The 17,074-nt window shown below is 44.4% G+C and overlaps 1 protein-coding gene across 1 annotated transcript in view; it reads left to right on the forward strand.

The window, feature by feature from the left end:
* Positions 1-17,074, forward strand: part of CNTNAP2 (contactin associated protein 2) — a 1,342,199-nt gene that overhangs the window by 1,199,097 nt on the left and 126,028 nt on the right. The window contains exon 20 of the mRNA XM_044920022.1: positions 1,078-1,211. Within this exon, the coding sequence (XP_044775957.1) occupies positions 1,078-1,211 (134 nt within the window). The remainder of the gene's footprint in view (positions 1-1,077; positions 1,212-17,074) is intronic.

Below are 17,074 nucleotides of genomic sequence, written 5' to 3' on the forward strand. Positions count from 1 at the left end.
GCTGGCTCCGTCTTCAAGCTAGGGGATGTCAAAGACTATTAACATGAAGATTCCAATTTCAGTTAAAAATGAGATAAAAAATTGATGTCTTTAAAAATCATAAATAAGAAATACAAGTTATGTTTGCTGTGCAGATTAATTAACAGCAGGATCTAGAATATTATATCAGTCTTTTTTTTTTTAAAGATTTTATTTATTTATTTGACAGAGAGAGGGAGAGAGACAGCGAGAGAGGGAACACAAGCAGGGGGAGTGGGAGAGGGAGAAGCAAGCTTCCCGCCAAGCAAGGAGCCCGATGCGGGGCTCGATCCCAGAGTCCTGGGACCATGACCTGAGCTGAAGGCAGACGCTTAACGACTGAGCCACCCAGGCGTCCCTCAGTCTTTTTGAATATTGTCTGTCATTACTGGGGAGAAGCATGATGGAGAGAAAAACAGAATAATTGGTTGAGGCCAAGTGAGCTGGAGTGGAGGGGCAGTGAGGACTCGGGGGCCCGGGAAGTCCATCTTTCCTTTGATTTGCATTCGGATTGATGCAATCTCTAACCTAGAATAAAATTTTTTGTTTTCTTGGTCTCAGTGAAGCCACCCCAACTCCCATGTATCTATCTTTTGTAAATTATGTTTATTTTTAATATTGTATGCTCATGATTCTTTTATGTGCCGAATGTCACACTTTGCAGATGGCGTGAGACCATCTCTGCATCCTGCATTTATTTTTTATTTCACATGGTATTTCGTCAGTCTGCAGGCGTCTCCACAGTCCTACATTGTATATGTTCTCATCCTCCTTCCCAGGCACAGTCCCAGCTTGGATCATTTAGACCGTTTGCCACTTCAACATGAAGATGATGGTCACTGATGGCTCACTGTTGGTAGACTGTAAACTACTGTGGGCCCAGTGCTCTTAACCCTTCTGGTTCAGCATGCCATTGAACTAGTGAGTCAGAATTCAGAACAGCCACGGTATCGGCAGACAGCAAAGGGGGCAAGCCTGAGCCTCAAGGGGGAAAACCTGAGCATCCAATGAAACCAAGAGCAAAGAAATGACAGAATTTCTTTTCTTTTCCTTATATAGGAAGCTTACAGATTCGGTACAACCTGGGCGGCACCAGGGAGCCCTATAACATTGATGTAGATCATAGAAACATGGCCAATGGACAACCCCACAGTGTTAACATCACCCGGCACGAGAGGACCGTAATTCTCAAGGTATACATAATGTGCACACATCAGTTGTATGTGATACTGTATTATGTCTCTATCCTCTGTTATACTTGGATGCTGGTTTTGTTTTGGGTGGTTGGGATGGGCAGAAGAGATGCTTATTACACTTTCTCCTACAAAATCCTAACCAGGGAAGTAGAAGGATATATTGCTACTAAAGGAAAGATAATGACGGAGTTAATGGTGAAGACGTTTCTTAGGGAGAGGGTGAATAAATGTTTACTAAGTATATTCTCTGTAGCCTTGCTGCTTTTAGGCTCACACATCTATCAGTCTCATGTTTTTATCTATCACACCATCTTTTTTTCTCCATGCTCTCAGATGTCTGAAGCTTATCCTGTTTCCCAGCAAAGGTTATTTTGGTTTATCTGACTTCTTTCGCTACTCCAACACAATATGAATTAACTATGGGCTTTTTTTCTCGGCGGATGCTTCACCGAAAAAATCCTGAAAACACAGACCTTCCCTAGAATCTCAGACTCTGGTTGTAGGCTTTCAGCACACAAAGGGATGGTTTTATTATGACAGTCAAATTTTACTTCACGTTCATTGATTGTCCCTACACCCACCACTGATTTTCACAATGAAGAAACCAGCCTGGGAGGCACCATGAATAAAACATGGCATGAGGAATTCTCCCTGGGAACTAAGCCAAAAGATCAAGGATGGGAACTGTCACTGCATTCTCTAGAAGGAGTTCAAAATAGGTACCTGTCAGGAAAAAGAATAGCAGGGGTATACTGTTTTGTCAGAGAGTGGAGTGCCATTTGGCAGGGGTTCAGCAGCCACTCAGACCTCATTCGGATTTGGCTGGTTGCGGTGGGAAGTTCGGGTTGCAAAGAAAAGGCACAAGTCCTGCCTATGTTTGAGCAGCGGTGGATGTCAAATTCATAACCTGATACAGAGTTTACGCTTGGCCTTTAGCAGAGGAAATGCTAGAGGGTATTTTAAGGACAGGTCTTTCCTAGGAAATTGACAACGTGCAGTTACAGTTTTTCCTACAATCAATCAAATATGTGTAAGTAAGTTTGCCTCTCGGTGGTGGGCAGAGTCCTTGGGCCTAGCACAGTGCCTGGCTCATCTTGGAAACTGCAGATTATTTCCTGAGCAAAACCAAGCCCATCTTGAACCATAACTCCAGGTTTATTCAAAATAGCCAGCAAGGCCAGGAGTGGTATAGTTTATATCATTACAGGACTGGGATGGTTTTATACCATTTTTTCAACATTATATGTATTGGCTTTTAATTAGAAACATTCTCTTGTCTTACCCCATGCCATCTGTCACCTCTTTTCAAGTGACATCTCTTGCTGTTGCAGCATTACAGAATAATGTTAAAGTTAAAAAGAGCTCAACAGTCAGCTTTCAGGGCAGTGTGGTGCAGGAGGCCTACCTGAGCTGTGGAACCCTGCAGAGTTAGCTCTCCCTGTCTCCAAGAAAATGCTCTGTGTGTTAGAACTGAGCCTTGTGGGTGGGGAGCCATGGCCACAGAGGAGGGCCAGGTGGTAGAGGGGAGAGCAGATCTGATAGAGCCATTTCTGGGTATACTTCCCAAAATGAAGTCCAGCTTCTGGCACATTCTGCCAACTGGGGATTCTTTGGAACTAACCAGCAACTCTTTTTTTTTTTTTTTTTAAGATTTTATTTATTTATTTGTGAGAGAGAGAGCACAAGTGGGGGAAGGGGCAGAGGGAGAGGGAGAAGCAGGCTCCCCACTGAGCAGGGAGCCTGTCTCAGGGCTCCATCCCCAGGACTCCAGGATCATGACTTGAGCTGAAGGCAAACACTTAACCGACTGAGCCACCCAGGTGCTCCCTAACCAGCAATCCTTTAAAAACAAATATCAGTTTAATGAGAGCTGCTACCTGCCACAGAATTATAGACTGCCCTGAAGACGGGGAGAGGGATAGGCTATTTTAGGAACTTGGGGCTTTTGAGGCATGGAAAGCCAGAGAAGTCTAGATAGGGGACGGGCCAGAGAACGCAGGGAGTCCAGGAGACTGAGGAGGGCTTCGGGGAGAGGCCAGTTCTATTGCTCAGAGTTCTTATGGTTGCACACGACAGAAAACCAATTCAGAATTCATTTGTAGGGAAAATTCCTAGTGTAGGTTATAGAATTTAAGAAAGGGCAAACTACAGTTTTGGAAGAAAATCCAGGAGACCTGGAGGATTACAAGAAAAACTAGAGGCTGTTGACCCTGTCCTGCCCCTCCCTCCTTCATGCCTCAATCCCTCTATTATCTCTGCTTGTCCACCCCTCTCTGAGGACTGGATTAATACCTCTTCCTGCAGGCTCCCTCTGTTACATATCATGGAATGCAGACACAGGAGCATGGGGTGGGCTCGGGTCTCAGTTCTGCTACCAGAAGAAAGCCTCTTGGTTCTCATTTTAAAACCTCAGGAAAGGTCTGTGACTGGACTGGCTTGAGTTGTGTGTTGCCCTATTGGCAGGAGGGAGAACGATGATCAGCAGCCCCAATCAGACACTTAGAGTGGGGAAGTGGGGAGAATCCTCCAAAAGAATAGGAACACGGTTCCAGAAATAGAGACATGCATAGGAACTGCATAGAAGTGGGAAGCGCTCCAAAATCATGGACAAAATTCTGCCATAGGAATTGTACCGAGGGTAGTGAGGGTCCTGCCCTCTCTCCTCCTGTCATTTGAGCAAGGCAATTGCACCAAAAGTTCTGGATGTATTTGGAAAGCCAGACGCCTCAACCCATGTGAATTCAGCTAGGAAAGACCTCGTGGCCTCTGGTGCTCTCAGCCTCTCCAACCCAGCTCAGATGGAAAATAGGATAATGTCAGAAGAAAAAAGATAGGGCCCCTCCTTATGGAAAAGTAGGTCCGACAGACCCCCTGCCCTGCTTTCTTTCCAGCGGGGAGACCTTGTGGAGAATGCAGGTAAATCCGAGGGTACCTTTAGAACTCTGGAAAACACTGACCTTTTTTCTGAAAGCAATCTACAAATCCATCTTAAGAACTTCTACAACCTCAAGAATGTGTGGGAGAGATACAGGAAAATGTTCATCATGATTACTTCTGTGTGAAGAGATTGTAAGTGGTTTGACTTCCTCTAGAGTTTTCTGTATTTCCTCATTTTCTCTTATAAGCACGTGCTGCATTTTTTTTTTTTTGGTACGTGTTACATGTTTATAATCAAACAAAAATATGAAACATACAGGTATCTTCAACCCACTCCAACAGCCCCCAGGGGTATAACATAATATAATGACAAAGATATTCAAATAATTTCAAATTAAAATGCACCTCTAATCAAAGAACAAAAATAAGGCTAATTCAACCATGAGTATAAAATGCTATGGAATGATGCCTCTGGAATTAAGGTGAAATTTTATACATTTATATATACTCACAAACAGCACATCATTCCAACGATGTTTATCATAAGTGTTTACGGTGTTTTTAAAAGAAGGTTTACTTTCCTAGCTGGTTTTGGCTAAAGCTAACATTAAATTAATTTGCATTCCCTGAGCACATACTCAGGGAAATGGTGCTGAGCCCTTGAGGGAAATTGACCTTGGATGAAACATTTGCTGCCAAACACAAAGTGCCCAATCTCCACATAGATAATGAGGAGCTGACTCTAGGAGTCATCAGACACCAGAGTGAGCCAGAGCCTGTGACAACCCTCAAGTGGCGTCATTTATGAAAACTCACAGTTGCACCAGGGATAATAGCTGAAGGCTTACCGCCAGTCGAGATATAAGACAAACCCCGGGCAGGCAGAGAGCACCTGAGAAAGTACTGTATGCAATGAAAATTCATGCCAATTAGATGACTCCAAGACCCAACATCACGAGGAATAATTTCAAAGTCTTGAGTCACAAAGCCCTTCTTCTCGCTTTCCTTCCTTCCTTCCGGCTGTTCCAAGATTGTTTCTGCTCCCTTGCCTTCTTTTTGTCCCCCATCCCACTGCTCAGGGGACATCAGGTGGCTCGCAGGCAGTCTGAACAATAACATAGGGAATTGAAGTCCCAAAGGTCTATGTATATTTCTTACATGCCCTGGGTTATATTTACTGGCATAGGAAGCTGCCACATAGCATGGTCCACTTGGGCAATGTCACGTCCATGATCATAGCTCACATTCATGGGTGCTCACTGTGTCCTCGGCACTGAGCTAAGGATGTTAAACATGTCCTCTCATTCAGTCCTCACCAGAACCATATCAGATATGCAGCATTATGATCCCCGTTTTAGAGATGTGGAAACTGAAGCTCAGATCATCCGACATAACTCGCCTCAAGGTCGAGAATGGGAAGCTGTGAAAGCACAGATGGACTTAGGTCAGTCACATTTCAGTTCACGCATGCTCCTAACCATCACTTAATAGTGAGGTGTCTGGAAGGATGGTCACAAGGCTTTGAAAGTGGATTCCTCCAGGGGCACCTGGATGGCTCCATTAACTGAGCATCCAACTCTTGATTTCAGCTCAGGTCTTGATTTCAGCTCAGGTCTTGATCCCAGGGTCCTGAGATCGAGCCCTGTATCGGGCTCCCCATTCAGTGGGGAGTCTGCTTGGGGATTCTCTCTCTCCCTCTGCCCCTCCCCCTGCTTGCACGTACGTGGCCGCACCCTCTCTCTAAATGTTTAAATCTTTAAAAAAAAATTAAAAAGGAAGTGGATACCTGTGGCCAGTAAGAAATTGAGTGATAGGGGCACCTGGGTGGCTCAGTCAGTTAAGCAGCTGCCTACGGCTCAGGTCATGATCCCAGTGTCCTGGGATCGAGCCCCGCATCAGGCTCCATGCTCGGCAGGGAGTCTGCTTCTCCCTCTGACCCTCCCCCTACTTGTGTTCCCTCTCTCACTGTCTCTCTCTCTCTGTCAAATAAATAAATAAAATCTTTAAAAAAAAAAGAAATTGAGTGGTATTACAACAATAATGACAATAATTGTTATTAGTATGAAATAATTCAAAAATATGCAAAAACACAGAGAATAATAACACATATGTACCCATCAAACATTACAAATTTTTGCAATTTACTTTATTTCTTCAGACTTTTTTTTTAATGCAGTGATAGTCAGGGCCCTTGGTCCTCCTTGTTACAGAGTGAGCCCTGACAAAGAAATGCAACAAATGTGTTTCCCGCAAGGCCGTTCAATGTAGCATCTCTAATGAAAGTTAGGCATAACTTAAACATGGATTTCAGTGGCGCCTGGGTGGCTCAGTTGGTTAAGCATCTGCCTTCAGCTCAGGTCATGATCCCAGGGTCCTGGGCTGAGGAGCAGGGTCGTTGGACTCCCTGCTCAGTGGGGAGTCTGCTTCCCCCTGTCCTTCTGCCCCTCCCCCCCAGATGCTCTCATGCTCTCTCTCAAATAAAATCTTTTTAGAAAATGGATTTCAGTGCAAACAATTCCAGAGGGAGTTGGAGGAGGGGTGATGGGCCCATGAAGGGGGCGAGGGGCTGACATGTACAGCTTTCTGATACTCTGGCCTGATCCAAGGGTAAAACTAGCTCCAAAAAAATGAATAAACTAAATGTTCTTAGAATAACTATCACATATTTGGGGGCTTTGATGAAAGTTAAACAATAGAGAGCTCAGGGATATATTCGCTGGCACAGATACTCAGAGTCTATATTCTCCCAAAACCAAATGAACAGATGGTAAGGATGTCGTGTTCATTTTGGCTTTCATCTAACTGGAGGGCCAGCCCATCTTTGCCAAGAAGCGCTAACAGATTTCTCCTGCAAGCAAAATTAAGGACTTTTATTTTTTTTCTTCTTTTTGTTGGCTAACTGAACATAATAATAAAAAATATATAAAAAAATTAAGGACTTTGAAAAAAAAATAACTTCTAAGTCCTTAAGAACAAATGATTAGGTCCCCCAATTTTTGTACCACAAAGAGCATGACTTCAGTTGGTTTTCATCAGGAATTTTCAAAAAAAACGTTTAAAAAAAATCACTGCATTCTGTCTTTTAAAATAAAATAAAGATGATAATTTCTTACCTGCTATTAATCAGAATTACAACCAAATTATATAAAAACAGTCGCTAATGGAGCCTGCTAATGGAGCTATATATTGAATATGAATCCTAAAAATGGTCAGAGAAGGGTAAGCAAGGGAAACAAACACTGTATGCTCAGTGCTTGGGACAGAGGGCAAGATGCAAATATTAGGATAACAACAGTAGCTGCTACAAAGTAACCCTCAAACCTCAGTGGTTTAACCCAATGAAGGTCTGTCTTAGATATTTTTAGAAAAGCAAAGTCCTGTGGTCCCTAGTAGTGATGAAATCATGCTAGGCAGGCATTCTGAGGACCCACACCCACCACCCATCCTCCCCTCCCTTTGGCAGGGGGAGTATAGTTCTTGACTAAACCAAATCTCTGTCCATTCATTTGTGTGGCCTCCGTGGCTCTGTCCTCTGGGAGGCTGTACTTTGTCCATAATCTGCCGAGGCCACCTCTGCATTGAGTGTTGCAGATGATGCATTCATTGAAGCAGGGCAAGGGAAGGGTCCTGAGGGGTCCATTTCCTGCAAGTGTCAATTGCAATCAGGGTTGTTTCACACTTACAAGTCTTTTGTAGACCAGTTGTATTGGTTTCTTTGTCAGTACATTTCCTCTAAAACCTGAGGTGGCTTCTGATCTGTGTGCTCTCAGTCAGTTTCATGTTCCAGTAGCAAACCCTCCATCCTTCCTGGACATAAATCTTGGACATAGGTCATCATTCGCTTCCAAGGGCCGCTGCCTCTCTCTTAAGGTCATGACAGCTCTCTTGAGGCCATCTGAAGCAAAAAGGCTTGGGTGGGAAGTAAAGACCCTAATTTTACCTTCACCCATGGAGTTAAGCCAGTCTGCTGAGCTAAGAAAGCTTCATATGTCTTTGTTGGTCAACTCTCCTTGCAGTTTATTTCTTATTCTCTGGTGTAAGGCTCTAAATCTATGGACTTTATTCCCTTTTACTGATGTCGAGAAACTGGCCGATTCTTTTCTGAGCCCATCTCTTCTTTGATTCCGGTTCTTTGGAAGCACTTTCCCCAAAGCTACAGGTCACAGGCATTGAGTCTGCCCTCCAGGTTACATGAGATGACAGGTCTGAAAAAATATTTTATCTCCTACCATCGCTGTCCATCTTCCAGCCACTGACGTCCATTTCTGTAGCATTTGTCACCTGGCCAGAGCCCCAAGGCCACCTCGCTAAGGTTTCCATTATGGGAGCACTCTGCTTCAAGGTGCTGACGTGTGCCCTAGTCTGTGTTACATTAGCTGCTGTAACTAAAAGAATTTATAGATTGTGGTAATGGTTTCACAGGTGCTTATCTCCAGACTCATCAAGTTGAATGCGGTAATTACATACAGCTTTTCATAGGTCAAAATAAATAAATAGATGGCGGCAACGACAAAAAATTGTTAGAGCAGTCTTACTGGCAGGAAAGTGAAAGTTAACTGAGTGATGCATTTGTAGGGCAGAAAAATGTGTGAGTTGATATGAAACACTGATGGGCGGGGAACCTGTTCTGTGTGTGGACAATGGTACGGTTATATGGTGTGTCAGGTAACCTCCTCAGCCAGAAGAAAGTCACTCTGCCCTGGATGGCCCCTAAGAATCATGTTATGTAGCACTCGAAACACTTCCATGCATAGCCTCATTTGATACACTCAACCTTGTGAGTCTGGAAAAGGCTGGTGCTGTCAGCCCATTGAACGGATGAGAAAACAAAGGGTAAGGATGTCCAGGTGACTAAGAAGGTCCCAGTGCTCACAAGAAACAGACTCCTATCTAGAACCCAGACAACCAGGCCCCTTCTCTGGGGGCTGCTCATCGCTCACACGTTGCCCCTTTGTTACTTTTGCAAGCGGTCAGGAGAACCAGGCTCACCCTGCTAGTTTGCCTTATAACTTCTGAAAAATTTTAAGAGTTTTAAGTAAAAGTAAGTCTTTGGGGGTTAGTGGGTTTTGGGTTTTTTTGTTGGTTTTTTGTTCTGTTTTGGTTTGGGGGGGGGTTTTCAGTTAGGGTAGCGGGTGGGAGACAGCAAGTAGCATGCTTGTCTGGCAAACTGTTTTGATAGGAAGGGTGGAGAGAGCACTCTGGAAGTTTGGATAAGACAACCTGCTCCACGACTCAGAAAAATGCCACGTGCAGCCAGAAGGTGAAACACGCATGTTTAAAAATCTCTATAGGAAAAGAGGTTGATGGAGCAGCTTTCAAAAACTTGTCAGATCTGCTAAAAAAGCTTACATGGTTTAAATGTATTTTTTTTCTCAAAAATAGCAGTAAAGATGCCAGGATTCCCACCCTGACCCAGTAAAGGAAAACCCTATTAAGGAAATAATAATATGAATAACTGTAGTGTGGTTAGCAGCAAAAGCCGTCAACATCTCTTGGGAAACCAAGTTAGCGAACTGACTCAGTGCCATTTCTACAATGTACTGTTGGATAACAAATACAATATGTGGATAAGCACATGCAGTGTGATCTCAGGTTTATAACACTAATGATATGAAGCCTTGGAAACAAACCATGAATCGTATTCTGCTCAATAAGAAACAAAATGCAAAACCTATTATGATTCGTGAAAAATTTTATTCAAAAATTATATTCAAAAATGTTGAAATACCAAACTAGGTGATAGTCTCCTTAGAAAAGAAAAATTTCATGCAATGGGAAAACACATTTGTTAAAAGAAATGACCTAGTGACATCAGTGGGGGACCGTAAAATCGTAATGTCCCTGTGCGGCAAAGAACTTAGCAGCCCAGCTTTAGGTCCGGTGAGCTTGCACCACATGAAGAGTTCCCGATCATTCTTCAGGTGGGCATGAACATGACCTCCTGCACTTCCATCCTAGCGTCCTCTTCTGCGGAGACACGGAGCCTGGACGGGAGTTAACACCAAAGCTCAGCTGAGTTATTTAAAAACGTGTGCCTTTATTACCCTTGAACTTTCTGACAGTAAAGAACAATACTCTAAAGTATCTAGATGTAAACACTCCTGAAAATTTTAATATCCGAGGTGGTTCGAGCTTTTATTAAAGAAAATAACACGGTTTGGAAACATTAAATCTTTTTAGGGATGTCAGAACAAATAAAGAAAGTTGACCCAGCTTGCCTAAGGCCCTGCTCCTGAAATTACATTGACTGTAACTTCTTCCCTTTGGCTAATTTAGTGCTTATCTACTGGGCATGATGAACTCACAGCCTTGGATGTGCACCACCAGCGTGCATGACAGAAGGGGTAATAGCAGAAATAATGATGAGCCTGGCAAGTCCCTTAGTCCTTCCCTCCTAGAAGCACTGATACCATTCACTCCTTCTCTATTGGGAGGCCCGCAAATATATGACTACTTCACTTTCCACTCCAGTGGAATGCTGACTTATGTTTAATTTTGTGGAGGGCATAGGTCAATACTTTATTAGTTTCTTGTATCATTACAGTGGTTTAATTCCACAGAAGATATCTGGGAAGAGAAGAGAGAAGGATATATACGTTGGAACTTGCCCTTTCATTTGGCCTGTATGTGAGTCAGTTTGTTTTAATTTTTGTTTTGTTTTCAATATTTCCATGTGTCCAGAGCAGCCAATTCACAATTGAGACGCCTATCAAAAACCTCATGACCTCATTAGCTTTTCGTAATTTGGTTTCAGGGTGGGCTATGGGTCCTTGGCCCTTGAAAGGGTATTTCAGAAAATTTTCCTTCTTTAGTTCTGAATAGAAAGTAGGACTACTTGGTGAAGTGTCTCCAAAAAAAAAGACGCACAGCTCTCAGGACGCACAATCCCTCCCCCTGCCGGTGTCTTCCAAGCCTCCTGTGGTTCATTCAGACAGAGACCATCTCTGTACATAGAGGTGTGGGCACCAGATTTAAGGACACAGTGCCTTGGTATACAGTGGAGGTGTGTGATGAAGATCCTGCTGAAGAAGACAAAGTGTTGTCAAGATGATCCTGGACTGTTCCACTAACAATGCACTTTTCATATATTTGAAGCCATAGGAGGATCGCCAGGAACCTCACACAGTGACGTCTATTTGGTATTAACCTCTGATGCATGTCCACCCATGACAGGAAAGTTCCAAAGAGCAAACATTCCGCAAGCCTGACATGGATAAAGTCAGGTGTTCGTCAACACCATTCGGTGAGGCTTCTCGCTCATATGAAGTGCAACTAAAATTAGCCCAACTTCATTCAAAAGAAATATGAGGAGAACAAATACGTGGTGTGCACCTACTAGATAGGAGGAACCTGCTCTCCTGTCCAGAAGAGAAGTATCTTAACAAGTTACTCTAACAACGTGCAAGTAATAGGAAGAGGATACAGATGGGGACGCCTGGGTGGCTCAGTAGGTTAAGCATCTGCCTTCAGCTCAGGTCATGATCCCGGGGTCCTGGGATTGAGCCCTGCATCCAGCTCCCTGCTCAGTGGGGAGCCTACTTCTCCCTCTGCCTACCATCCCCTGCTTGTGCTCCCGCGGGCGCGCTCTCTCTCTCAAATAAAAATTTTTAAAAAAGGAAGAGCATATAGCAGCAGAGGGAGTAGCAGTTTGGGATGGTACCAAAGCCATGGCACGTAACATGAGATCTCCCTTTGGGAAGGGGGTGGGTCCAAGCAGAGTGGGATCGGGATTGCCCCATGGACCGGGATTGCCCAATTCAGAGGTTGTTCCTAAAACATAAATAAAAAGGAGCCCTTATTGACAAGCTCCTCCACTTAATAGCTCTGCGTTTTCTGGCAAGTTATCGAACTCTGTTTCCTTATTTGTGAAATGGGAATAAGGCTACCTGTTTTAATGGGGTTTGTGTGTGTGTTCAATGAAAATACACACGATGGGGCGCCTGGGTGGCTCAGTCATTAAGCGTCTGCTTTCGGCTCAGGTCATGATCCCAGGGTCCTGGGATCGAGCCCCGCATCAGGCTCCCTGCTCAGCCAGGAGCCTGCTTCTCCCTCTTCCACTCCCCCTGCTTGTGTTTCCTCTCTAGCTGTCTCTCTCTCTGTGTCAAATAAATAAATCTTTAAAAAAAAAAAAAAAGAAAAGAAAATACACACGAAAACATCAAGCATCATCTGTCATCCAATAAATGCTCTTTCCCCTCCTTCCTTCCCAGTTCCCTCCTCTTTCTTAAAAGCAAAACAAGTGAGAAGCAGCTGTTGACGTCATTATCAACAGGGCCTTCAGGATCAAGGCTCCTGTTCTATGGCTTGCAGTTCGACCCACGGAACACATCCTAGTGTTTCTGCGGTCAAGGTTCTGCTCCCTCCATGAGCCACAATCCAGAGGAGAGGCCATCAATCACACAGACACGAACCAAGGGCCAATTGAAGTATAAGCTTGTGCTGAGGAAGCACAGAAAGGAGGGCAATTAATCATCCTGGGGGTGGAAGGAATAGATCAGAGAAGACTTGCAAAAATATCAGAGCTGTTCCTTAAAGGTTTTAAGGTTGGGGGGGGCACAAGGACCACATTATCTTACTTATTTTTTACTGCAGGGATTCAATATTTGCTCTTCTGCAATTCATAAAAGTTATACAGAGGAACCTAACGAAAAAATAAGTTCAACCCATCCAATTCATCTGGTCTGAAATAGAAAAAGGCTCATAATGAATATGTCAACACTTCCAAGTTTTTCATTTCTTCTCGAAAGCAATTTCATCTGCAAATGAATTATGCACTCCAGGGCTAGACAAGACCTCCATTCCTACGCTCCAGAAAAATGTGTTTACTTCACTTTACATTTCTTACAGCTCAGTAGGAAAGCAGTTGCAATTCAGTTTGTGATGTGGTGTAGGGTTTGAGATGTCAGTCCTCTCTTTCTCTCTCCAGAATACAGCAACGCTTATAAACCCAAGGTTGGAGAGTTCATTGCCCCCCTCCCCCAAGCACGTGAAGTCCATAAATCATCTCTCAAGAAAGAAGATGAGGTTCCGGGATTTCTATTTTGTCTGGCATGAAAACTGAAGTCCAATCTGTGAGGCTCTCTTAAGGACTGTGATTCTCGAAGCTGGTTTTTAGTACAATAGGCCGAGCGGGTTGTTTCCCCAAGCACGGGTAACTGAAAGCAGGTTTTTATCGCACATAAATGTGTCTCCTCTCTGAAAAAATAAATGCATCTTAACATGCGGTCTGAGGTTCCGAAGGGTTACGCGCTGCCCCTCTCCCCACTCAGGAGAGGGAAGAGGCCACCGGGATTGAGCGCAAGATCTGGGCGGACGGTGGGGCCCGGAGCGGGTCCTGAGCCAGTGTTGAGATGCCCTCTAGTGGTCAGTTGCCATAACCAGTGCTGAGCGCGCGGAAAGGGGAACTTGCTTGGAGGCCGTTTCTACACACTCATCGCATCCCATCCGGAGGCATGGGTTGTGCACCGGACGTTTGTATCTATTAAGAAATACCGGGATGGCAGTGGGATGTGGTGTTGCTTACACAAACGGGAGCTTGTCGTCGTGTCCCGAGGGCACGACCCAGGGACTGTCCTTACACGTGCACGTCTCACAGCTCCACCCCCGAGCCCTGGACGCTGGAGGGTCCCAAGAAGTGTTTGCTGAGTGACTGAGTAGACGAATGAGTCGAGTTCATAACGAATGAGGGTTGTGAGCACGCCCCGTGCGCTTGGTGGATTCTTTCTACCTTCTGAGGCACATTTGATGCACATTCTCCCCTCAGCCACCACGTAGGGAACAAAAAATGAGCTCGCCCCCACCTCCCCAACACGTGTGACATGAGGAAGTGTGTTCCAAATGCTGGAGGGGACAGCAACAAAAAAACTCTGTGGGTGGAAGGGAGGGTCCAGGCCCGTAGTTCAAAAGCGAAGTGAAGGAAGGGCATCAAACAGGAAGTGGAAGGGGGGGCGCCTGGGTGGCTCAGTTGGTTAAATGTCAACCCTTGATTTCAGCTCAGGTCATGATCTCCGGGTTGTGGGATCGAGCCCCGCACTGGGCTCCGCTCTCAGCAGGGCATCTGCTGGAGATGCTCTCTCACTCTGCCCCTCCCTGCCTCAAAAATAAATAAATCTTTAAAAAAAAAAAAGAAAGAAAGAAAGAAAAGAAGTGGAAGAGAATATTCTCTTCACCTATCCAGTAAATAGCTGCCACTCTGTCAAGCATCCCACCTGGTACTGTCACCCTAGGGCCACCACCAGCAGAAGTTAGACTGGAAAAACAGACCGTGGAAACGAGCCCGTCTACCAGCCTGACTCTGTGTCCCCCGTGAAAATGACATCAGGATCTGGATTTTCAGGCCCGTGGTTTCGACTTGAGCTTGTGGGTTTAACCCCTTTGGCCGAACACCACAAATGCAGAGTGGGGGTGACAGTGAAATAGTTGATGTGTTCCTGAAGCCTCCACCACCTGGGCCAGCTCTGAAATCCTGTCCTGCTCCCGGAGATGGATGCCAAGGACGCTGGGGTCATAGAGATCAGAAGACCCGTCAAAGGAGATAAAGTAAAAATGGGGAGAGAAGAGGAGGACAGATGGAGGAGTCAACACTGGGGTGACCCTGCTCTCCCCTCATTGCCAGTATTCTGTGTACTTGCTAGGCATCATGGCAGCCTAGCTTTGCGATGGCATGGGGTCCAGGCCGGCACGATGGAGAAGCTTGGACTTTCAGCCCCATAGATCTCTGGGCTGTACCTCTTAGGATCTGCATCCTCTTAGGCATCATAACTGAATCCCAGTAGCTCAGTTTCCCCAACCGTAAAATGGGGCACACAAGACTATGGGCCCACAGGGTTGTTGGCAGATTCGTTGAAATAATATGTATAAACATCCGAAGGTGGGATCTGACCTACAGTTGACCTTCAAGAAATGTGAGATGCTACATTGATGAGGGGGAAGAAGCTGAGAATTACCTCAGTCCATTTTGTGACGGCTTTCTCTCTTTCACACACACACACGTGAAGACTCTTCTCACATGTCGCACATCATTTCCCCTTGTCTTTCCTCCACCCCTTTTCTTCACCACCCCTGCCAACTTCTCCCACCCCTCCCCACTTCCTACTTCTTGGAACAGGCTCCAAACACAGCATTAAAAGATGTTAGTGTTTCCAGAAAGCAGAGCTTTGAAGCTTTCTATAAGCCAGCAGACTGGCCGTCAGACTGAGCTTCCGGACCTGTGGCATTTCCCCCACGTTCTGAAGTCACTCTGCATATAACGATTTTCCTGAAACACCTTTCCGCTCTTTCACCCGGAACAGAGTTTGAAGGATGTGGTTATCAGTCCTCTGATAATGCCCATTTTTAGACTCCATCCTGAATATTGTTGCTGCTGCCAAAACCTACTGGCAAAGTAATATCGATAGAGCCTCTGTACTGAAAAGGATGTGTTTGCGGAGGTTTTTTTTTTTTTTTAATATCAAGGACTTTAACTATATTACTGTTAAAATCAATAGAAATGTAACCTTTTCAACCACATAAAATGAGTTCACTTTTATTATTTGTCTTTTTCTGCCATTATAGTGTCATGATTGCAAAAGGAACCAGGCCAACTTAAGCTTTATTGAAAGACCATTAAAGAAACAAACTCAAGTTCATTTAAATACTGAAGCCAGTGCATTAAAAAGATCAATAAAGTAAAATCACCTGAGGTTGCTTTACTTAAACACCCCACATTTGAGAATCGTTCCATAGCCTCAATTTGAGCAAACCTATAAACCTAGAAGACCAGCCAATAAAGAAGAAAATGCTGTTTCATTACGTAGGTTTAGAACCGTAAAGCCCTTCACTTTAGTCTGATTAAACATACAGCATTTAAATTTTCTCTCAGTATTTTAAAACATCACCTGGCAAAGAATCATTGCTCGATGAATGCCATTTACTTAGGAAAACCATTAGCTCCCTAGGTCAGGAGAATGACAGTGATAGAAAACACCATTTCATTTCTTTTAAAAATAACAAACACAGAATTAGCTCGATTGAAAGGGAGTCTTAGCCTTGCAGGGAGTCAGGAAATTCTCTTTCTAGCAGCACAGAGCATGATATCTTGCACATGGTAATGCGTATTAAATCGAATAGTTGTGACGGACCCCATGGACTTGATTAGACCCAAAGCTCCTGGTGCCTCAGGTTCCCCATATCTGAGTGTGATCATACCCTTCCATATCTCCTTCCCTAGACACGAGAACAAAGATCATTGTCACAATCCTCTTCAAGTTCTTCCTTAGATACTATAATGTAAATTACAAACTTGAGTGGTAATGTTTGGTTAGGATGATTTTAGAATCAAAATGATCCTTACAGGATATTGAGTCCAACCTGTGACCCAACCTGGAATCACCACCCGTCCCTGCCTGACATCACCAGATACGGGAAACATTCTATTCTTGATTGAAAAACCATTTATTATGTTTTTCTAATCATAAAATTAAGTATATTTATTGTAGAACATTCAGAAAAGAACACAGAGGAAAATTAAGTTGGCCTGAGAGTTCTGTTGAAAGCCGGTATCTCCATGTTTCCACGAAAGCCACCTTGCCTACTCAAGGGCCTGGGTAAGACACTTCTGTCTTCCTTCTCCACTGGCTCGTTCCCATAAGCAAACAAACATGCGTATTTCTCTCTCTTAAAACAAAGTTCTCTCCTGACCCCACTCTCCCCATTTCTTTGTCTTTCTTGGCAATAAAACTCCTGGAGATAGTTAGCTATGCTCACTGTTTTGGGTCCTTCTCCCATTCTCTCACACTCTCTCTCTCTTATTTCTTTTTCCCAGTCACCTTTATTGAAATGTCAATTCCATGCAATGCAATGTGCACACTTGCAGTATACCGATTGGGGAGTTTTGACAAATGTGCACACCCAGGTAACCAAGACCACAGTCCAAATAGAGGACATTTCTAACACCCCAGAAGGTTCCCTCAACCCCTTTCTTGTCAATCCCCTCCAACAACCGC

Source organism: Neomonachus schauinslandi, chromosome 12, assembly GCF_002201575.2.
Source record: "Neomonachus schauinslandi chromosome 12, ASM220157v2, whole genome shotgun sequence".
NCBI classification, from domain to species: Eukaryota; Metazoa; Chordata; class Mammalia; order Carnivora; family Phocidae; genus Neomonachus; species Neomonachus schauinslandi.